At 33.1% G+C, this 20688-nt stretch overlaps 2 protein-coding genes across 3 annotated transcripts; both read right to left on the bottom strand.

Annotated features, from left to right (window-relative positions):
* Positions 1-159: 159 nt before the first annotated feature.
* Positions 160-12685, bottom strand: LOC125234713 (toll-like receptor 13). Its single transcript, XM_048141076.1, has 2 exons — positions 12644-12685; positions 160-3843 (listed from the first exon to the last, which is right to left on the bottom strand). Exons 1-2 carry the CDS (start codon positions 12657-12659, stop codon positions 536-538), a joined length of 3324 nt encoding a protein of 1107 aa, XP_047997033.1. The 5' UTR covers positions 12660-12685; the 3' UTR covers positions 160-535.
* Positions 7556-20317, bottom strand: LOC125234714 (toll-like receptor 3). Of its 2 annotated transcripts, XR_007178022.1 has the most exons (4): positions 20262-20317; positions 19148-19189; positions 14797-18439; positions 7556-7612 (listed from the first exon to the last, which is right to left on the bottom strand). XR_007178022.1 is itself a non-coding variant. In XM_048141077.1 (3 exons), the coding sequence occupies exons 2-3, from the start codon at positions 19161-19163 to the stop codon at positions 15153-15155; spliced, it is 3303 nt and encodes a 1100-aa protein (XP_047997034.1). In that variant the 5' UTR covers positions 19164-19189; positions 20262-20317; the 3' UTR covers positions 14693-15152. The 2 variants fall into 2 exon arrangements, 1 of the variants encoding a protein (XP_047997034.1); XM_048141077.1 differs by lacking the exon at positions 7556-7612 and having other exon boundaries at positions 14693-18439.
* Positions 20318-20688: the final 371 nt, after the last annotated feature.

Genomic DNA, 20688 nt, shown 5'->3' with positions numbered 1-20688 from the left:
TTGCATTGCCTCCGGTCATACATTTGTATGAAACTAGGTAGGTACCTATTCTCAGCTTCATTTAAATAAAATGAAAACAATCACCAAACGAATTGTTAAATAATAAATGGTACTTCATAGTGTAAAAGGGATAAATAATAAAAAAACAACACGTTACGAATGAAGGTATTTCTTTATTTAATCATAACCATATCATACTAATCAGACCATGGCATCATCACAATATAAAACATCTTCCTTTTATCAATTAATATTTTTATACGTGAAAAATAATACTAATAGATTCGTGCGCCTTATAGCGCAGCGTTAGTGATACTACTTATATGAACACATACATTATTATTATATGAACATTGAACACATACAAATTCATTACACATTCGGAAAAAATGTAATAATATATGGTTGCAATAAAGAAAAAATTTTTTTAAATAATTTAATAGGTGACGATGTTGTTGCCACTTTTTATTCTCTTTATTACTAGGTTTTACTTTTTTTTATTTTGAGAATTCTATAAGTAATTTTAAAATCTATTTTACAAGTGCGCACTTTCCATAGACTCTGCAATGTTCCGAGTACTACTTGTCAGTGAGCGGCCACCGGGTACATACAACCTCGATTTATAAACCTTAAATAATATAAAACCGACCAGAATTGCCAGAATCAAACCAACACAAACCTCAGTAAACATTGATGATTTTTGCCTGTCTTCATTTGTTCCGAGTAACTTTTCGTGAACAGGTTTCGCAGCTGAAATTGAATTCATTCGAGCATTTAACTTCTCCATTTTACTGTTAAGGTCAAGTAATACGTTCTGTTTTTCTACAGCTATAGTCTCTTCTAAGTTTTGTTTAATCTTGTCAATGTAAGGAACTAAATGATCTGATGTGGCATTTTCTTTATCGGTACTTATTGGCTCGATGGTTGTTTTGGATTTAAAATCTTTTGACGTTAACACGCGCAATAATCTCCCTAAAAGTAAGTTTGTATTACTGTTTGCATTAACTAAAGCAGAAGTTAAGTTTATGCTGTTTTGGTTCAGTTTTTGTAAAAGCAAATTAGTATTATTATTCAAATTAACTAAATCTAGTTGTTGCTTAGTTAAACTCGTGAGTGATGATTCACGGTTTATAACGTCGCCATGTCCCTTAAATGTTTGCTCTTGAGACACATTGTATAATATATTTCGTATATCGAGAAGTAATTTTTCATGTTCATGTTCAACTGGCGTTGAAGTAGGTTTTAAATGGTTAAAGCCACCTCTGTTACACGTAACTCCGTTAACGTTTTCTTTGGTCAAATCGTTACTTATAGACGTTATACTAATTTCGTAGCTCTTTTTCTCTATATAAACTAATATCTCACAAGGCAGCGGATTGCCTCCTATGCTCAATTTAGACAGACCAGTTCCTACGAACTCGTCTTCTGAAATGAAGTCAATTTCATTATTATCTACTATTAGAGTATTCAAATGTTCAATGTCGTAAAACCTTGATCGATGTAAACTTTTTATTTTATTATACGACAAGTCTATAACTTCTACGTACAGAAGACCTCGAAAAATTCCGTAATTAATTTCTGCTATCATATTGTGAGAAATGTTTAGCACTTTCAAGTAGGTATTATCTTTAAAGGCTCCTGGTTGAATGTAGTATAAGTTGTTGTTACTGAGGTCTAACTGTCTAAGCGATGTCAAATTTGATAGAGCACCAACTTCCAGTTTTGTGACGTTATTATTACTTAGCACTAATGTTTCTAAACGTTGCATTTTGTATAATTTTAATTGGCTTATATTTTGTATACTAGAGTGAGCCATCTCTAACTTATTTAAAGGCAAATCACTTACTTTGTCAAAAGTCACCTCAGCTTTAGTCCCTGAAAGAAATAGGTTTTCTAGATTTTGAGATTTTTCTACTAACAATACATCGAATTCTAAGTCCGGGTTATATGATAGGTCCAAATTACGAATATCTTGTAAAGCGTAAAACGATTCTTTGTGTATCGTGTTAATGTGATTGTGCGACAAAATAACCGTACTTAGAATACTTAGTCCACTAAAGAATGTTTGTGAAATGGCTTGTAACATATTGTTATTCAACATTATAGATTTAAGATTTCTTAAATCAGTTGTATTAACATCAAATACACTTAGTAGGTTATGTGATAGATCAATTGTGCGAATGTTGCTCGCATAAGACAACGAATTATATTGTAGTCCGCTGATATTACTATGTGAAACATTTAGCTCCTTCAAAAGAGACATACCCATAAATGAGCCATTATTAACAGTAGTTATCAAAGTCCCAGAAATATCAAGACTTGGTAAGGAGCTTAAGCCGTCAAAAGTTTTTTCTTCTATCGCACCGTAAAGGGGATTGTCAGAAATTTTGAAATTCAGTAGGCTTTGCAAATGACGAAAAGAATTCGATCCTAAATGCGATATGTTATTATGAGATAAATCAAGTAACTGCAAAGATCCCAGTGCTATAAAATTATTACTCGAAATGAATGTTATTTTGTTGTGATGCAGTGTTAATATCTGTAGTCCTGTGAGGTCTTCAGTCGCAATGTCAAGTTTTTGCAATTTATTATATGACAAGTCCAAGCAATTCAGATAGTGCAAACCTTTAAAGGAATAATTACTTAATGATTCCAGATCATTATTGTTCAATAACAAAGTTTTTACATTTTGAAGGCCAGCAAATGCATAGTTTTCTACAGAGGTTAGATGTTGACCACTTATATCTAGTTCGGTTACCATGGCAAATCCTTCAAAAGAACCTCTTTCAAGGGTTCCTTCTAGTTCATTACCCTCTATAGTAAAATTAAATATTACTTTGCCCTGAAACATATTCTTAGGCAAGGTTTTTAATTTGTTTCTAGAAAGATAGACAGTCGTTAGTTTTGTGATATTTATAAACATGTCTCTATCAATACTTTCTAAGTAATTGTTTCGTAGGTCTATTGTAGTCAATGATGCCATATTGTCAAAAACATTCTTTTCTAATGTATTAATTTCATTTGAATCAAGGTTAATAGTCTTTAGATTAACTAATTTTCCAAAGTCACTCGATTTTATTACTTGTATGTTATTGTGGCTAAGATCCAGTGTTATCAAGTTATAAAATCTTAGAAGAGATGAATTAATTTTGGCTAGCCGGTTGTAAGAAAGATTTAAATATAGCAGTTTCCTCAAGCCTTCAAAAGACATTATGTCTAGTGTATATATATAATTATGGGATAAATCAAGCGATTCTATATTCGGAAATGAATCAAAAACAGCTTCTGGTATGTTAACTAAATAATTATGTGATATATTCAATTTCTCTAGAGTTTTGTATTCATGTTCACCAGGAACTACTTGGATATTATTTATATTGTTTTCTGAAAAGTCTATATCTTTGAGCGCAGGAAGGTCATTTCTGTTTGAAAGTTTTGCATTGACCAGTGAACATCTGGACATTTTTAATATAGCTAAATTGGGCATGTGCTGAAAATTAGGAATAATATCGAAATCTTCATTATTGTCACTGATATCTAATGAATATATTATTTCTCTATTATTTTCATCCTCAAGGGTAGGAACAAATTCTGCATTATCGTTATAATTTAAAACAACACTGATAGGGTCAATAATTCTAAAACCATTTACGTTATAAAGAAAATTATGACATTGTCCGATTTGGTCATAGGGTAACGAAGATACATATCCTCGACAATAAGTGATGTGGGTGCACTCGTCGGGGTTGGTTGTATCATGAAACAGTTGGGTACATCCATCATGCAACGGGAGCAATCGTTGCGAGCAGCACCCTGCTATCACGCAGACAATCACCAGTTCATCTGAAACACATCAAATGCCTCAATTAGAATAAAAATAACTGGGAAACTGTGCTTGCTCGGAAAAAACATAAAAACTTAATAATTTGCGTTTTTCCTGGCGTTAAACCTAGCTACTCGGAAATCGATATGTCGCCCCGAAACCCCTCATAAAGTAATTTTATCGAAATCGTTGGAGCCATTTACGAGATCCCAGAAATATATAAATATAAATATGTATGTATACATATTAAACAAGGTTTAATTGTTGTAAGGTATAAGTTACATCATAAATAATCTGATAAGGATGATTCCTCGTAGCGTTCGCACTATAATGAAAATCGTTATAATAATCACCATGTACCAATATTGTCTTCGGTTACCGCGATAGTTACTCATGAAATAAAACTATGGAAACGGATTAAATCGCGTATAATCTTGAAACGGGCTTCTATTAAAACTTATTTCAAGCCTATGAAGATGTCCCAATTCCTGAGGCCTGTGAAATGTCAAACTCCTCTACAAAGCGCGGGAGTGTACAGGCTAGACTGTGAGTGCGGCCTGTCATATGTGGGACAGACGAAACGAAGCATTTCCACACGGGTGAAGGAACACATAGCGGATGTCAAGCACCGTCGGCAAAGGTCTGCAGTCTCTGAACATGTCATGGATAAAGTCAATCATGCTATAAAGTTTGACAAGCCTCTGGTTCTCGCTAAGGAGAAGCGATATTATACCCAGAATGTTGCGAGAGGCCATTGAGATCAAGAAATATCCAAACTTTAATAGAGAGGATGGCTTTACTTTACCACCGGCTTGGGATCCAGTAGTACATCTGATAATGGAACAAGCACGACGAAGGCTGTGAGGCATTTGTGTTGTATGGTGTTGGACATTTGCAGTTTGTTTCTTTGTCAATTTTGTGTAGATTAATTGGTTAATTATTTTTTAACAGAGTAATGGTAAAATTTTTTGAATATTGTATAACTAGCTTTATTAATAGTGTGTGAACCTGCCTTAGAAATCTATAATATTATTTCCCCCTCACTAGCTCGGAAACACGTGTATTGTCCTTTAATACCAGCGGGTAAAAACGCATTTTATCCACTAGTGGGTAAAGTAATTTGACCTTGAATAAAGACAAATTAACTGCTTTAAAATTGATAAAAGTAGGTGAATCTAGTAATAAAGATGATTTACCACCTGTGGAACTACTGGAAGCAGTGTTAAACGCATTTTTTGCGTTGTAGTTTCCTCGCTATAGTGAGGGGAAAAGTTTTGTGTTACACTCGGGTGCAAATGTATTTTACTTCTCGTGTGTTAAAAAACTCGCAAGTTCAGGATTCTATTCTCGAACCACTCGCTTCGCTCGTGGTTCAACTATAGAATCCTTTCACTTGCTCGTTTTTCAATTTCACACTCGGCGTTAAAATACAACTTTGCCCCCTTGTATAACAAATAACTATTGTGGTCATGGTTCGTTAATATTTCTTGTAAGTGGGTAGCTTTTGCACATTTTAATTTTTCCTCAGTCACCCGTTGACCACGAACGCTGTAAAGAGTTCGAAACGTCGGGATGTATTTTAAATTCATTATACGCGATTTAATCCGTTTCCATAGTTTTATTTCATCACCATGTACCAAGTTTCAGCACACATTTATATACATACGGAACCATGTTACAGTATAAAACAAATTCACTTTATTGTAAACGCTCAGATTTTTTCTGACAAGCTCACTGGTTAATTTGTTTTTTCTACTCCCGATCTGTTATTCGTCATTTACAGGGTCGTGCATAGATCTTTAAAACCCTACATAAAAGTCTATTCCCAGCATGCGCCGGCTTCCCGCGCGTGCGCGCAGTAACGAAGAAATTGAAAACGCATTGTTTGGCTCTGTAACAAACCGTGGCATCACATTGTCATAACGATACAGCGCGCGTGCGCATGAAGCCGCCGGTGGATGGCTTTGAGCAACTGGCTCACGAAATTTCAATGAATTTTACGAAAGTTATTTTAGAAAACGATTAATAACTAAGTTCATGATCGTAGAAAAAGTATTGTACCTATGCAACGGTGTTTAACTGAGTCAGAAAATACTCGTGGCGTCTTGATTAACAATTTTCGGCTTCACCTCAAATTGTTACCCACGCCACTCGTCTGTTTTGACCTCTTTTAAACGCCTGTTGCATCATAGGTATAGTATTCTTTGTACTGGGTACAAGAAGTATGTGTATAACAAAATTAACAAATTAAGGGTGAACAGGCATCTTCTAGGCGAGCTGACTCCATCATATGCCACGCCCACGCCTTTGCCCAGTTTGCCTTTGGCTTAGTCTGTGGCCAAGATAAAAGAATAAGCTTGTTTATAATTTTAAAAAAAGTTTATGTCATTTTAATAGATACATGTGTGTGTAAGTTTATTTATTTATCATTTATTTATTTAAACTTTATTGCACATAAAAAAATGGCGGACTTTATGCCTAATGGCATTCTCTACCAGTCAACCATCGGGCCAAACAGACACAAGTAAAAATGGTGCAAAGAGAATGAAAAATAACAAAGATTAGAATTAATTAAGAAACTAACGGTTACTGAGATTATCCGCGGACGGACGGACGGACGGACGGACGGACGGACGGACGGACGGACGGACGGACGGACGGACGGACGGACGGACGGACGGACGGACGGACGGACGGACGGACGGACGGACGGACGGACGGACGGACTGACGGACAGACAGACATGGCGAAACTATAAGGGTTCCTAGTTCACTACGGAACCCTAAAAAAGCTGGCAACAAAGGCACCTACTTAGTGTAGGGTTATCTGTAGAGTTAACCGTTTGCTTATCGCTCAAATTGAACTTAAATGAGGCTTTGTTCTTTTTCATTTCATTTCATAAGTAATATACCGGGTGGAACATTACGATACTATCCGTGAAATAGGAGATAGTTTAGCCTTTGGACTACATTTTTCCCCTAGAAACTATACAATTTACTTTAACTATTTTCAAGTTACAGCCTTGTAAAAAAGGATTAGTTAAGAAAAAATGTATGTAATAAAGGAGTAGGTGAGGTGCTATTAGGGTTCTAGGAAACCAAACATTTTTGTAGAAACTAAAACAAGTACTTATAAAAATAAATCCCTAACACGGGGGGCAAGAACCATACCGTTCTGCCCTAGGGATGGACAGAGGGCGCTACGAGTCCTTGTATAGATTACTCATATGAGAGATAATTTCGACCTCGACAGCTGTGACCTGGGTGGCCGAGCGGATAAAGAGGCATTTCCCGCGATTGGAAAGTACGCTGGTTCGATTCCAGCCTCAGGCACCAGAGGACTTGGTCACTTTTTCTTTCATATGTGTAATTTATTTCGGTTTTAATTTATATTCATAGTAGTGTGACTACTTTAAGACAGCACAAGTTGAAATATTTTCAATAGATTATAATTTAACTTGTGTTCATTAGAATAAATCCCTATTTTACTTATGTACCTACGGTAGAAATGAAATGAAAACATCACACTTTGACTTGAAGGATATGCTATTATTTTACTTACCCGTAATATTATTTGATATTCTGACACGAGTGGTATGTTGCGATGTAAGCACAGAACTATCGCTATTATTATATTCTAATTAGGGGCACATGGGTAGATAAGAAAACCATTTTAAACAACAGTTTATTGTTACAGTATGTATTTATTTAAACTTATACATTGTACAAATGACGCTTTGCTACTTCACTTAACTGTAAACTGTATGTTATTCTTAATAAGTGTTAGTACCTACAATAAAGATACTAGACTTAAGTACTTACATTAATAAAATATAATCGCATCGGGCCAAACAGACACAAGTAAAAATGGTGCAAAGAGAATGAAAAATAACAAAGATTAGAATTAATCGAAAACAACTGAAGTACAAAAAAATTAAATACTGATAAAATACATATATAGGAATATTAAGAATATTGTTTATTATTGTCAATGTGTATTATTTGCTACAATGTGTTTCATTTTCAGTTACCTATTTTGTTTTTTTTAAGCCTGCGCCCATTACTCTTTCTGTTTAGCCTATTGGTTGACTGGTAGAGAATGTCTTTAGGCATTAAGTCCGCCATTTATACTTTATTTGTTATATTGTTCAATAATGTTTAAATAAACAAAGACGTTGGAACACGCATCCCATGTAGCCTAGGAACCATCCGGTCTTGCTACTACTGGGAAAATAACTTAATTCTATAACAGTACTTTTTATGTCTCCAAAAATTAAGTTTGGTAATTTGAAATAGTTTTTTTAGTTAAGCCACCAAAATTTGTGACAAAAAACGCATAATAGAATAAAAAAAATATTATTTTAATTCACTAAAAATCAGGCGAAAATGGAATCAGGACTTTTGTTTTAAATTCGACTACTTTAATTTATGACCTTTATAACACATTAAGAAACCACCTATTTTTGTGAATGATACTTCGTAGTAGCAAAAAGCGGACTAATTAAATCAGTTATGACACAAGCAATAAAAGGACAAGTGAAGTTATGGTTGTTTTGTATATACATTATGTGTTGAAACACTATGAAAACTGAAACCACCCCAAAAACAAGACGGATGTTCAATATTTTACTAGCTCGGAATAACATTCACGGCAAAAATTACATAAGCAAAAAAATTGGAACAGACTTTTCGTTAGGATCATAATAAAGAAGAATAAAAATTAATCCACCTTTAAATGCTCGCCAAGAAGCGCTAAAACCACATACGTACGTACTGAAATAAGTATTTTCATATTCTTCTTACCTACAAACTCTCCACCATTGACGATGTAATTTCCTGCATTATTTCAAAAGTGACTCATGTGTTCAACCGCATTTTCATTACATCATGGTATAATATATTTCGTCGCCACTACTATCGCTTAAATAGCTCAGGTTGTACTAGCGTAACGTAAAATGACGGACGGTTCTGATGTCGTGGGTTCGATCCCCGGCAGTCGAAATGAACTTTTTTGGTTTTTATTTTTATTTTATTTTTCTTTTACCGCCTTTTTACCCCCTTTATTTAAAATATTGTTTTTTTTTTTGTTGTATATAACACTTTATTTAATGCTGTGAGTAATTTAGGTACAGTCAAGATATTTAATTCCCTAGCCATTTTAAAATGTTATTAGACACATGTAATGCAATAAGGTCGAAAACTGTATTTCAGTATTAGTATTGATTGAAGGTAACCTAAGGTTCAACATCGTTCCTCCCCGCAACTGCAATACTCTGTCTTAGCTAACCATCGCTAGACGTTATGCCCTTGTAATAAGGATTACAAATGTACAGTGACAGTTGTCCGGTATGACTCATAGATTTATATAATTATTATTAAGCTAGATTGAGTTGTTAGGCCAAAAAGTGTGTCCACATGAGAGGGTAAAGTTGGGGCTGGTGTCCCTCTCGCACTTATTGCCACTGTCAAAATTATTTGAATGACGTCATCACTGTCATTATTTGGGGATACCAGTCAATATTCAAAGTTACTACCAAATCAACTAATACCGAATTAAAGGTTTTTTTTAGTTGCGCAAATCTTTGGTTTTATGGCTTCATAATAATGACTTACCAATTCGCTACAAGGTATTAATATCCTTGCCTCGATCGATATAATACAAAAATCATTTAAGAAGTTTATTAACTTAGTTATCATACAGGTAAAAACACTACTACTATAGTAATCTCTTTAACACTGGTCACACGTGCGAGAGGGACACCAGCCCCAACTTTGACCCTCTCATGTGGATACACTTTTACTATCCTAATAAGAACGTTTTTCTGCACCGGTGATAAAGTTCAATTTATTATGGCAAAAAAAGTGTGAGCTCAGTCCCTATTGAAAGTCCATGGTATGACTCAATGAAAAATTGGCTAAATAGTAATCTGAAAATAAGCAAAAAGGGTAGAATATATTTCTATAGGTTATTTCGTTGGATTACATTACAAAATGAATGTATAATACATTATAATACTCGTTGTAATTGTATAGATTTAAATAAATAATTTTATTAGTTCAAATTAATGACCGTCAAGGAACAAAAACTAATTGAGTCGCTATTAGACCGTTTTCACATTATCCGATCCAATAACGGATGTCGGAAGGATATCAATAGATGAATCCAAGATTCCGCCTGTAATGTATGCGATATCGGTCCGACATCCGATATCGGATCGGATAATGCGAAAACGCACTTTGGTCTACATTTTACACTTTTGAAAACCAAGATTAATTAGAGTCAGTTGTATGGTCGGTATGTAGTGTAAATAAAAAGTCGAAAAGTAGTAGGTTCTTTCTATACTTTTTGCTATGTATTTTATATTTCAATAGGCAGGCTTCTGTCTGTACCCATATTACAGTACTTTCAATATGTGCTATCCTATAATTAAATTCGGACACTCGCGTAGACACTTCTAATATTATTTGAATGGCATTATTACCAACATTAAAATCTCCTTTTGAAAATAAATTTTAAAGAATATCCCACTATCAGATCAGAGCCACTGGTATTTAATTTAAAACAAATGCCTATAATAAATAAATCCGATTAACCTTTGGGTTGTCTGCTGTCGAATTTAATTATTTTCATAGAAAATATTTTTATTTGTATCCTTCCAGCTCGAGATTCTTGGAAGCCCTGTAAATTTTTCTCTGTGACAACAAGATATGACATGTCAGGAAATTTACACATACATACATTACATACATTTATTGTAATAAACGTAGTACAAGTGACCAAGATAAAGATGATACAGTAGGGTATTTTTAAAGTTTATGTAATGAAGAAGTAAAATTGCGGCCTTTTTTAGGTATTTCTATTTATGAAATAAATTGGAAATATCTAATACCTACATACTTATTATATATTGGTAGCGGCTCCATTCGTTCAATATTCGTTCGCAATTCATTTTGACATTTAAGTCATTTGAGCATATTATGACAAAAGGTATTTTGATAAAGAGTTTTTAGTGTGTCGCAGTTCCATTTGCAATTTTGATACTTAGGTCTTTATACACTAAGTTGGTTATGTTATGGCATGAACGATTTTTTCCTAAGCAGATAAGAAGTTAACGTTATTAGCATCAACAAGAATGTTATAAATGTAATTTAGACCCAGCTTTTTAAAACATTTTTGTTATGAATTGTGCGTCCTTGTATTTAATGTCATTTCAGTAGCTTGTAATTATCAACTTATAATATAAATAAAACATAAAAAAAATGAATTAAAAAAGCTGTAATATCTACGGCCTACGTATGCGACGACTGAGATTTGAACCCGTGACCTGTGGCTTGTAAGTCTATCGATAATCGCCGGGGCTATACCTGGCCGTGACATATGGGTCGAAATTAGACTTTGCATAGCTTTCGCGTGTTTGTAACAAGCGTTGCTTCAACGATTCTGAAGAATGGAAGAATACATTTCACAAGATGACGGAGATCTGTCAAATGGTAGAAGAGAAAAACGTGAGATAGATGTATGTACTGACAAGTATATACTCTTTTCGACGACTGTCAAATCGCATGCCTAAAATAAATATGTAATTTTTTAAATTACTTTGGACTTTATTATCGGTGGGAAACGTCTGTTTTTAATCTACCTAAAATATTACTTATGTAGAAATAGGCATGTAATGAGGAGGAACACTCAAAGGATACGACAGATGGCGCCACCCTATTAGTCCGTGAGACGTGAGAGCGAGAAGCTGATAATTATGTTTTTTCTCTCTCTCTCACATATGAATGACAGTGACATGCCTAGACTCTTGCATAGGCGCCGCCTGGCGGGGTAAAATGTCAGTGTACCTCCTCATTTACGTTAATGTGTAATAGAAGAACAGAATAAAAAGCATGCGACACGGCTCATCACCTACTCTCGGCCCAGCGCCACTGCCGTGATGGTTTGCCATATGGATTCCTAAATGTAAGACACTAAGGTCCAAACCAAACCACGCAAAAAATGTAAATATATTATTAAATAAAGGTCAAACTTATTGGGTGGATTATCATGCTGTTAATATTGTTAAATAGGGACAGTAAAAGTCAACCTCGTACTATTATCTGTTCCTAATTTGCCCGGTCAAATATTTAGATTTTTTTATTTCCATATAAATATATTGGTGGTTTTTATATGCTAAATATCTGAAATATTATGTGCTATTCATTTCTGCTTAAAAATATCTGTTGTTATATTTGCTCTAGAGCACGTTAGAAAAAATTCAAAAATTCTATATCATAAAAAAAAGTCTTATTTCCCGTCATATATTTAGGTGGCTTCGGGTTGTAAACCTTAAAACTGATTTTTTTTTACATGTGTCCACCATTAAATTACTGTGAGGTATTTTGCTGAAAGAAAACGCTTATTTTTTGGGCGTAGTTTTTTTTAATATCTTCCATTCCAAAATATTGGTGGATTCGAAAATATAGGTTTTTTAAATTGCGATTAAACGCTGTATATGAAAAAAAACTACTGTTGTAGAATTATTTTCAAAAATATCGCACCGTTCTTAGGCTAATGACCCCACCCCAGTATGGAATACACACACTGTATAATATTAGTTAAACCAGTGAGTTCAGTAACTTAACTTGATTTTTCTTAGGAATTGGTTCTTATCGAATAGGTTCATTATTTTTTCTCGTCATATCCAGAAGTTATTGCTGGTTATACAAGTTACAACATTTATACAAAATATACATATGTACTTACCTAACTTATAGGTTAAGATATGAGGGGTATGTTAAAAACTAAAAGAACAAATTAAGCTAAAGCTTAAATACTTACACAGGATCAAGTTCATCTTTGTTCATATTATATTACTGCACCTGAAAAAATAACACAGTGCTATTATAGTGGTGCTTAACATAAACTGTACCTATTGAATTTTCAGTGATCAGTCGATTCAGTATTCAAGTCGTGAACCCGTTTGATTCTGACTCACTAGCATGACACTAGATGTATACAGGTTGTAACTTTTATAACGGGCAAAAAATTTTTGATATCAAAAAAAAACTATGAAACTATATCAAATATGTTTCCTTAAATTTTATATAAATGACCCTTTCCATGAACAATTTTACATAGCCTTTGATCCTTGCATACTTAAAACCAACTTTTTCACACAGTGGTGGCGTCACGTGCGAGCGAAGTAGGCATTTGATGCAGTACCACTGAGCACTTGGTGACAATAATTTATGGAAAATTAATATGGAGAATATTCGAGTACAATTAAGGTACATTTTTTCGGGTTCTGTATCAGCTGTTTGATAACCTCCTTAAATATTGCTGATTATAAAAATTACACCGTGCGCAAGAAATTTTATTCAAACAAATAAAAACCGGCCAAGAGCGTGTCGGGCCACGCTCAGTGTAGGGTTCCGTAGTTTTCCGTATTTTTCTCAAAAACTACTAAACCTATCAAGTTCAAAATAATTTTCCTAGAAAGTCTTTATAAAGTTCTACTTTTGTGATTTTTTTCATATTTTTTGAACATATGGTTCAAAAGTTAGAGGGGGGGGGGACGCACTTTTTTCCCTTTAGGAGCGATTATTTCCGAAAATATTAATATTATCAAAAAACGATCTTAGTAAACCCTTATTCATTTTTAAATACCTATCCAACAATATATCACACGTTGGGGTTGGAATGAAAAAAAATATCAGCCCCCACTTTACATGTAGGGGGGGTACCCTAATAAAACATTTTTTTCCATTTTTTATTTTTGCACTTTGTCGGCGTAATTAATATACATATTGGTACCAAATTTTACCTTTCTAGTACTAACGGTTACTGAGATTATCCGCGGACGGACGGACGGACGGACGGACGGACGGACGGACGGACGGACGGACGGACGGACGGACGGACGGACTGACGGACAGACAGACATGGCGAAACTATAAGGGTTCCTAGTTCACTACGGAACCCTAAAAAAGCTGGCAACAAAGGCACCTACTTAGTGTAGGGTTATCTGTAGAGTTAACCGTTTGCTTATCGCTCAAATTGAACTTAAATGAGGCTTTGTTCTTTTTCATTTCATTTCATAAGTAATATACCGGGTGGAACATTACGATACTATCCGTGAAATAGGAGATAGTTTAGCCTTTGGACTACATTTTTCCCCTAGAAACTATACAATTTACTTTAACTATTTTCAAGTTACAGCCTTGTAAAAAAGGATTAGTTAAGAAAAAATGTATGTAATAAAGGAGTAGGTGAGGTGCTATTAGGGTTCTAGGAAACCAAACATTTTTGTAGAAACTAAAACAAGTACTTATAAAAATAAATCCCTAACACGGGGGGCAAGAACCATACCGTTCTGCCCTAGGGATGGACAGAGGGCGCTACGAGTCCTTGTATAGATTACTCATATGAGAGATAATTTCGACCTCGACAGCTGTGACCTGGGTGGCCGAGCGGATAAAGAGGCATTTCCCGCGATTGGAAAGTACGCTGGTTCGATTCCAGCCTCAGGCACCAGAGGACTTGGTCACTTTTTCTTTCATATGTGTAATTTATTTCGGTTTTAATTTATATTCATAGTAGTGTGACTACTTTAAGACAGCACAAGTTGAAATATTTTCAATAGATTATAATTTAACTTGTGTTCATTAGAATAAATCCCTATTTTACTTATGTACCTACGGTAGAAATGAAATGAAAACATCACACTTTGACTTGAAGGATATGCTATTATTTTACTTACCCGTAATATTATTTGATATTCTGACACGAGTGGTATGTTGCGATGTAAGCACAGAACTATCGCTATTATTATATTCTAATTAGGGGCACATGGGTAGATAAGAAAACCATTTTAAACAACAGTTTATTGTTACAGTATGTATTTATTTAAACTTATACATTGTACAAATGACGCTTTGCTACTTCACTTAACTGTAAACTGTATGTTATTCTTAATAAGTGTTAGTACCTACAATAAAGATACTAGACTTAAGTACTTACATTAATAAAATATAATATATATTGTATTTCGCCTGAAACACAGGGTATCCTAGTTCGGGCAATTGTAAACCATCGCTAATTTTAAGTATTTGTTGAATGTAATGTAAATGTGCAATACTTACTCGTATTTTTAATAAAATTATGTTTATGTACATGCTCTTAACTTATTTACGTACTATTTTTTAAAATATTTGATAAATATATATTTGATATATTTAAATGTAGGTATATATTTTTTTTTTTTTTATTTATAATCTACACTTACAACTAATTTTACTGGCGTAAATAAAGTAATATCCCAAATGCAAAACATAAAAGCGGTACAGATTTATAATTGTGCACTTTCCATAGATTCTGCTATATTTCGTCTACTACTCGTACTAGTGCGTGACCGAACTCTAGACAAATAAAATTCAGATTTGTATATTTTGTACAAAATAAAACAAACCAGTATTACCAAAATCAAACCCACGCAGACCTCAGTAAAAATATTCGATTTTGGCTTCTCTTCATCTTTGATTTTAAGTAATTTTTCTTGCATAGGAATCTTCGTTGTTACTGTAAAATCTATTTTTGAATTTAGCTTTTTAATTTTATCATCTAACAGCAAAGCATTTTGTCTTTCAACAGCTAAAGTGTCTTCCAAGTCTTGCTTGATTTTATTAATGTAGGAAATGAGACCTGATGTAGCATTATCTTTGATGACAATCGTGGGTTTGCTTGTTGTCACGAGTTCTTTTGCCATCAATACCTGCAGTATTTTCCCTAATAGTATATTCGTATTACTATTAATAATCGAGGTCAGATTACTAATAGAAGATAAGTTTTTAATGGAATGTATCACTTCTAAACTGTGCTCATTCATTTTTTGTTCTAGGTTTGTTATATTTTCTAAATGTGAAAAATCTGTATATTTATTTTCAATAGGTTCTTTGAAAATGTTTCGTCTTGATACGTTAAACAAGATATTTCTTATGTCAAATAGCAATTTATTATGCTCAAACGTTTCTGGTGCCATATTTGAATCAAAATTATAACCGTCTTTATTACATGTAACCCCTTTTAAATTGTCTTTTGTTTTGTCAATATTCATGGCAGTGATACTGATATGTATGCTTTTTCTTTTGATTTCATACAAAATCTTGCATGGTATTGGATTACCGCCTATGCTGAGTTTAGCTAATTTAGTCCCTAAGAACTCATCTTCGGAAATAAACTCAATTTCATTGTTATCAACTATAAGACTTTTTAAGTGCTCAACATCGTATAATCTAGATCGGTGTAAATCTTTAATCTTGTTAAACGATAAGTCTATAATTTCCACGTTCAAAAGACCCTGGAATATGCCGTGACTAATTTCCAGTAATTTATTGTGAGAGATATTTAATACTTTTAAATAGGTGTTGTCCTTAAAACTCCCAGGCTGAATGTAATTTAAGTTATTATAACTTAGGTCCAACTGTACCAAGAACGTCAAATTAGACAAAGCACCGACATTGAGCTTAGAAACAGCATTATTACTCAATATTAACGTCTCCAAACGTTGCAGATTAAATAACTTTAAACTACTTATGTCCTGAATGTTCAAATGAGTCATTTCTAATGTGTTCAGAAGCATGCCCTTTAAATCTTCAAATGTAAGTGATATTGAAACTGCTTTTGTTCTCGAAATAAAAAGTTTTGCTAAATTTACGGATTTTTTGACTAAAGATACATCAAATTCTAATTCAGGATTATAAGACAGATCTAAATTTTGAATATCTTTTGAAAAAGTTTCTCCGTTAATGATATGAATTTTGTTATGCGATAAATCAATCGTTTTTAATCGACTCAGTCCTGTAAAAGCTGTTTGTGAAATTACTTGTAACACGTTATTATTCAACAGCAACGTGTCAAGATTTATTAAGTCAGTTGTATTAACATCGAATACAGACAGTTGGTTATTTGAAAGATCTATTATTAGAAGTTTTCCAATGTAGGACAGTGAATTGTATTGGAGGTCAGTTATGTTGCTATTTGAAATATTTAACTCTCTTAATTGTGTCATACCTATAAAAGAACCATTATTTACTGCAGTTATTACAGTCCCGGAAATATCAAGACTTGGTAAAGAGCTTAACCCGTCAAACGTTTTCTCCACTATCGACCCACAAAATGGATTGTCTGAGATTTTGAAATCCCTTAAACTTTGTAAAGATCGAAAATAATTAGATCCCAAGTGCGATATATTATTATGAGATAAATCTAGTAACTGCAAAGATCCTAATGAAATAAAATTGTTACTTGAGATGTGTGCTATATTATTGTGATGTAATTTTAATACTTGCAAACTAATCAGATCCTCACTAACAATGTCGAGTTTGTCAATTTTATTATAAGATAAATCTAAAGTATTCAAATGTTGTAGACCTTTAAATGAATAATTTCTTACTATGTCCACGTCATTGTGGTTCAACAACAAGGTTTCTAAATGTTGAAGCCCAGAAAAGGCGTAATTTTCTATAGAAGTTAGATGCTGGCCACTTAAATCCAATTCTCTAACCATGCCAAGTCCTTCAAACAACCCTCTTTCTAGGGGCCCCTCTAGTTGGTTGCCTTCGATTGTGAAGTAAAATACAGTTTTACCTTTAAATACATTTTTTGGAAAAGTTTTTAACTTATTATTGGAAAGATAAATACCCGTTAACATGGTGACGTTGAAAAAAATGTCTGGATCAATATAATCTAAAGCGTTTTGTTGTAAATCGATTGTAGTTAATGACGGCTTATTATCAAACACATGTTTTTCTATAGTCTGAATTTTATTAGATTCAAGCTTAATTTCCTCTAATTTTACTAATTTGGCGAAATCTTTTGTTGTTAATGTTTCTATAAGATTATAACTAAGGTCTAATGTAACTAAATATCGCAGCCTTTGTAATGAAGAATCTAAGTAAATGATTCTGTTATTAGAAATATTTAAATGTAAAAGCTTTTTTATACCTTCAGAGAACATGATATCAATTGCGTCAAAACAATTGTGCGATAGATCCAACGATTCTATATTTGGAAATAAATCGAATGTGCCGTCTTGGATATTATATAATTTATTATGTGATAAGTTCAGTTTCCTCAGTGATTTGAATTCGTGTTCACCAGAAACCACTTCAAAACTAGTTATGATGTTTTCTGAATAGTCTATAGCTACAAGATTTGGCAGATCATTTTCATTTGAAAGTTTCGCTTTCGACAGCAAAGATCCCGTTATTTTTAATATAGCCAAATTGGGCAACGAACGTATAGTAGGAACAGCTGTATACATATTCGTACTTAGATCTATTGAGTATATAACATAACTTTCATAATTAGAAGTTTTCGGGACAGCTTCATCTTTGTCATTGCATTGAAACAATACGTGAATGGGATCCAAATAGCTACGATGTAGATCGCTATGAACAAAATTGCTGCATTCGTCGTGACGGGTCATCCTAAAGCTAACTAGATTAGTACAATATACAGTGTGTAAGCACTCGGTACGATCAGTCGTGTCATCAATAACTGGGGTGCATCCATCATTCTCAGGGTACCAGTCTTGCGAGTAACACTCCGCTAGCAAAGCCGCTATCACCAATTTATCTGTAACATAGATTAGCATATTTTTTTATGAGATACCAAAGCTTTTTACTGGCTTTGGCTATAGAAAATGGATTTCTAAAACTACTTTCAAGGTTAAAATATCAAATCAAACATTAAATTGTGATAGCGGGACCTTAATTATATTTTGAAACTGTATGTGTCAGCTATATAATCACTTACTTAAATATTGCCGGTTATAAAAATTACACACTGTAAAATACTAATGGTTTAACCTATAATATTTTTCTTCCTTTATATGTTATACTGAAAACAAAGAGCTTAACATTGAATAATTCGCTAATTATACATACGTTATATTTTTAATTGGCTACATTCGCGTATCATAACATAAAGATGAAGTATCTATATAAATTAATATTATAGGACATTCTTACACAAATTGACTAAGCCCCACGCCACGGTTAGCTCAAGAAGGCTTGTGTTGTAGGTATTCAGGCAACGATATATTCAATATACAAATACTTAAAAACTACATCGAAAACATATGGATGTTTTCTAAGAATAATAATGAAGGAATAAATATCTGTACATCACACACGAAAATGCCCTTACCGGGATTCGAACCCAGGACCGCGGCTACCCGCTAGGGCAGTATTAAGTACCTACCCAATGAATTCGCTACAAAATATTACAATCATATTCGCAAAAGCGGAATAAGTAATATAAAGTAATTTTTTTGTAACTTACACATAATCAAGAACATCGTTTTTCATATTATTGAAGCTAGATCTGAAAAAAAAACAGATTAAATCATTTGATTAAATATTTTACACCTATAATTCGTGTTTTTATAGTGGTTTGGTTTCCATACAATAATTAATGATAATTTTATTATGCCATACTATACATCCATACATACTATAATTACAGTACCTAGTTACACAAGTACCTTAGGTTTCGTAGAAAATATCACCAAATATTAAATGTTATATTTTCTTGACGATTCACATTAAATTTGTTTATTTTTTATTTTATTTGATGTTTAATTAATTTGTTTAAAGGCTATGAAATTTATTATTTATTGCATATTAAATATATTTAGAAATATGTAGAAATATTTTTAGTCATGGCAAAATAAAAAAAAATCTGTTTACCGTATATAGTTTAGTTTTGCAATATTTTTAATATTTGTAAGTATATTAGAATTAACATTTAGCATGTAAACGACTTAGGGCCGGTTGCACCAAACGGTCTGGCACCGTTAAAGCGTTCGTTAAATTTTATTGTATGAGAAGTTCCATTGAAGTCTGCTGAGTGACGATGATGTGTCTGTCAAATGTGGTTGATGCAACTGGCCCTTAGTGATTTTACTGTATGTTTAGGTATTATGTGACTGAATAAATATATGAAATTAAATCTCATTGTCGCTTACCACTAAGACGAAATTTGTTTGTATATTTATACAAATATACTGTTAGAGTGTCTTTATGCTTAAGCTACTTGTGGCAACTTTTGTTTGAGTACGACACAAGTATTGTTAACATTAGTTTTGTATGAATAATTATAATTTCAGAGTAAGTAGTTATTGTGATTGTGATTTTTCTCATTTAATGGTCTCACCGGAAGACCAGCGCTGGAAGTCGCCAGCAATATGCTGAGGTGAGGCCATTTCGTGGCACTTTATTACTATTTTATGTCAGTGTAAAATTATTTATTATCTGTGTGCTTTCGAATAAAAAAATATATTCTATTCCAATTGTCCAACCTTTTTTGCCATATATTAGAAGTTTGTTACTTCTAAAATAACAGATATTCACAGTTTTAATAATGATTTATTGAATTTAAATGTTTTTGTACTCACCCAAATATTACACTTATGTCCGTATTCCGGCACGTGCGACCTGTTTCTATGAAAATTACAATGTAGGGACAAAATTATCGTAACTATTATAATTATTTATATTTGAATTAGGGACACTTGACGAAGTAAGGTAAACCATTTTAATGTAACAGTTATTTAATTAGTTTTTAAAAAGATTAGAAAAATAAGTTACAGAAACGTTTTTAATAACAGACTGATTTTCTTGACATGTAACTTCTTCTAGCAAAAAAAATGTTTTATTTTTTCCTATAAATATTAATGCAGATATTTAAATAATATTGGTGTACAGAACCCTTAGTGTAATAAATTCTGGCTTAATATTTATCAGTTTTGCTGACAGGATGCCTGTATGTGCATCCTATCAGGTTAAGCTACGGTTTCATTAATGCGTTTATGATGAACTAGC

The sequence above is a fragment of the Leguminivora glycinivorella genome, chromosome 16, assembly GCF_023078275.1.
Source record: "Leguminivora glycinivorella isolate SPB_JAAS2020 chromosome 16, LegGlyc_1.1, whole genome shotgun sequence".
Lineage (NCBI taxonomy): Eukaryota > Metazoa > Arthropoda > Insecta > Lepidoptera > Tortricidae > Leguminivora > Leguminivora glycinivorella.
Note: the sequence above shows the minus strand (reverse complement) of the source record. Positions and strands in the feature narration are given on the sequence as shown.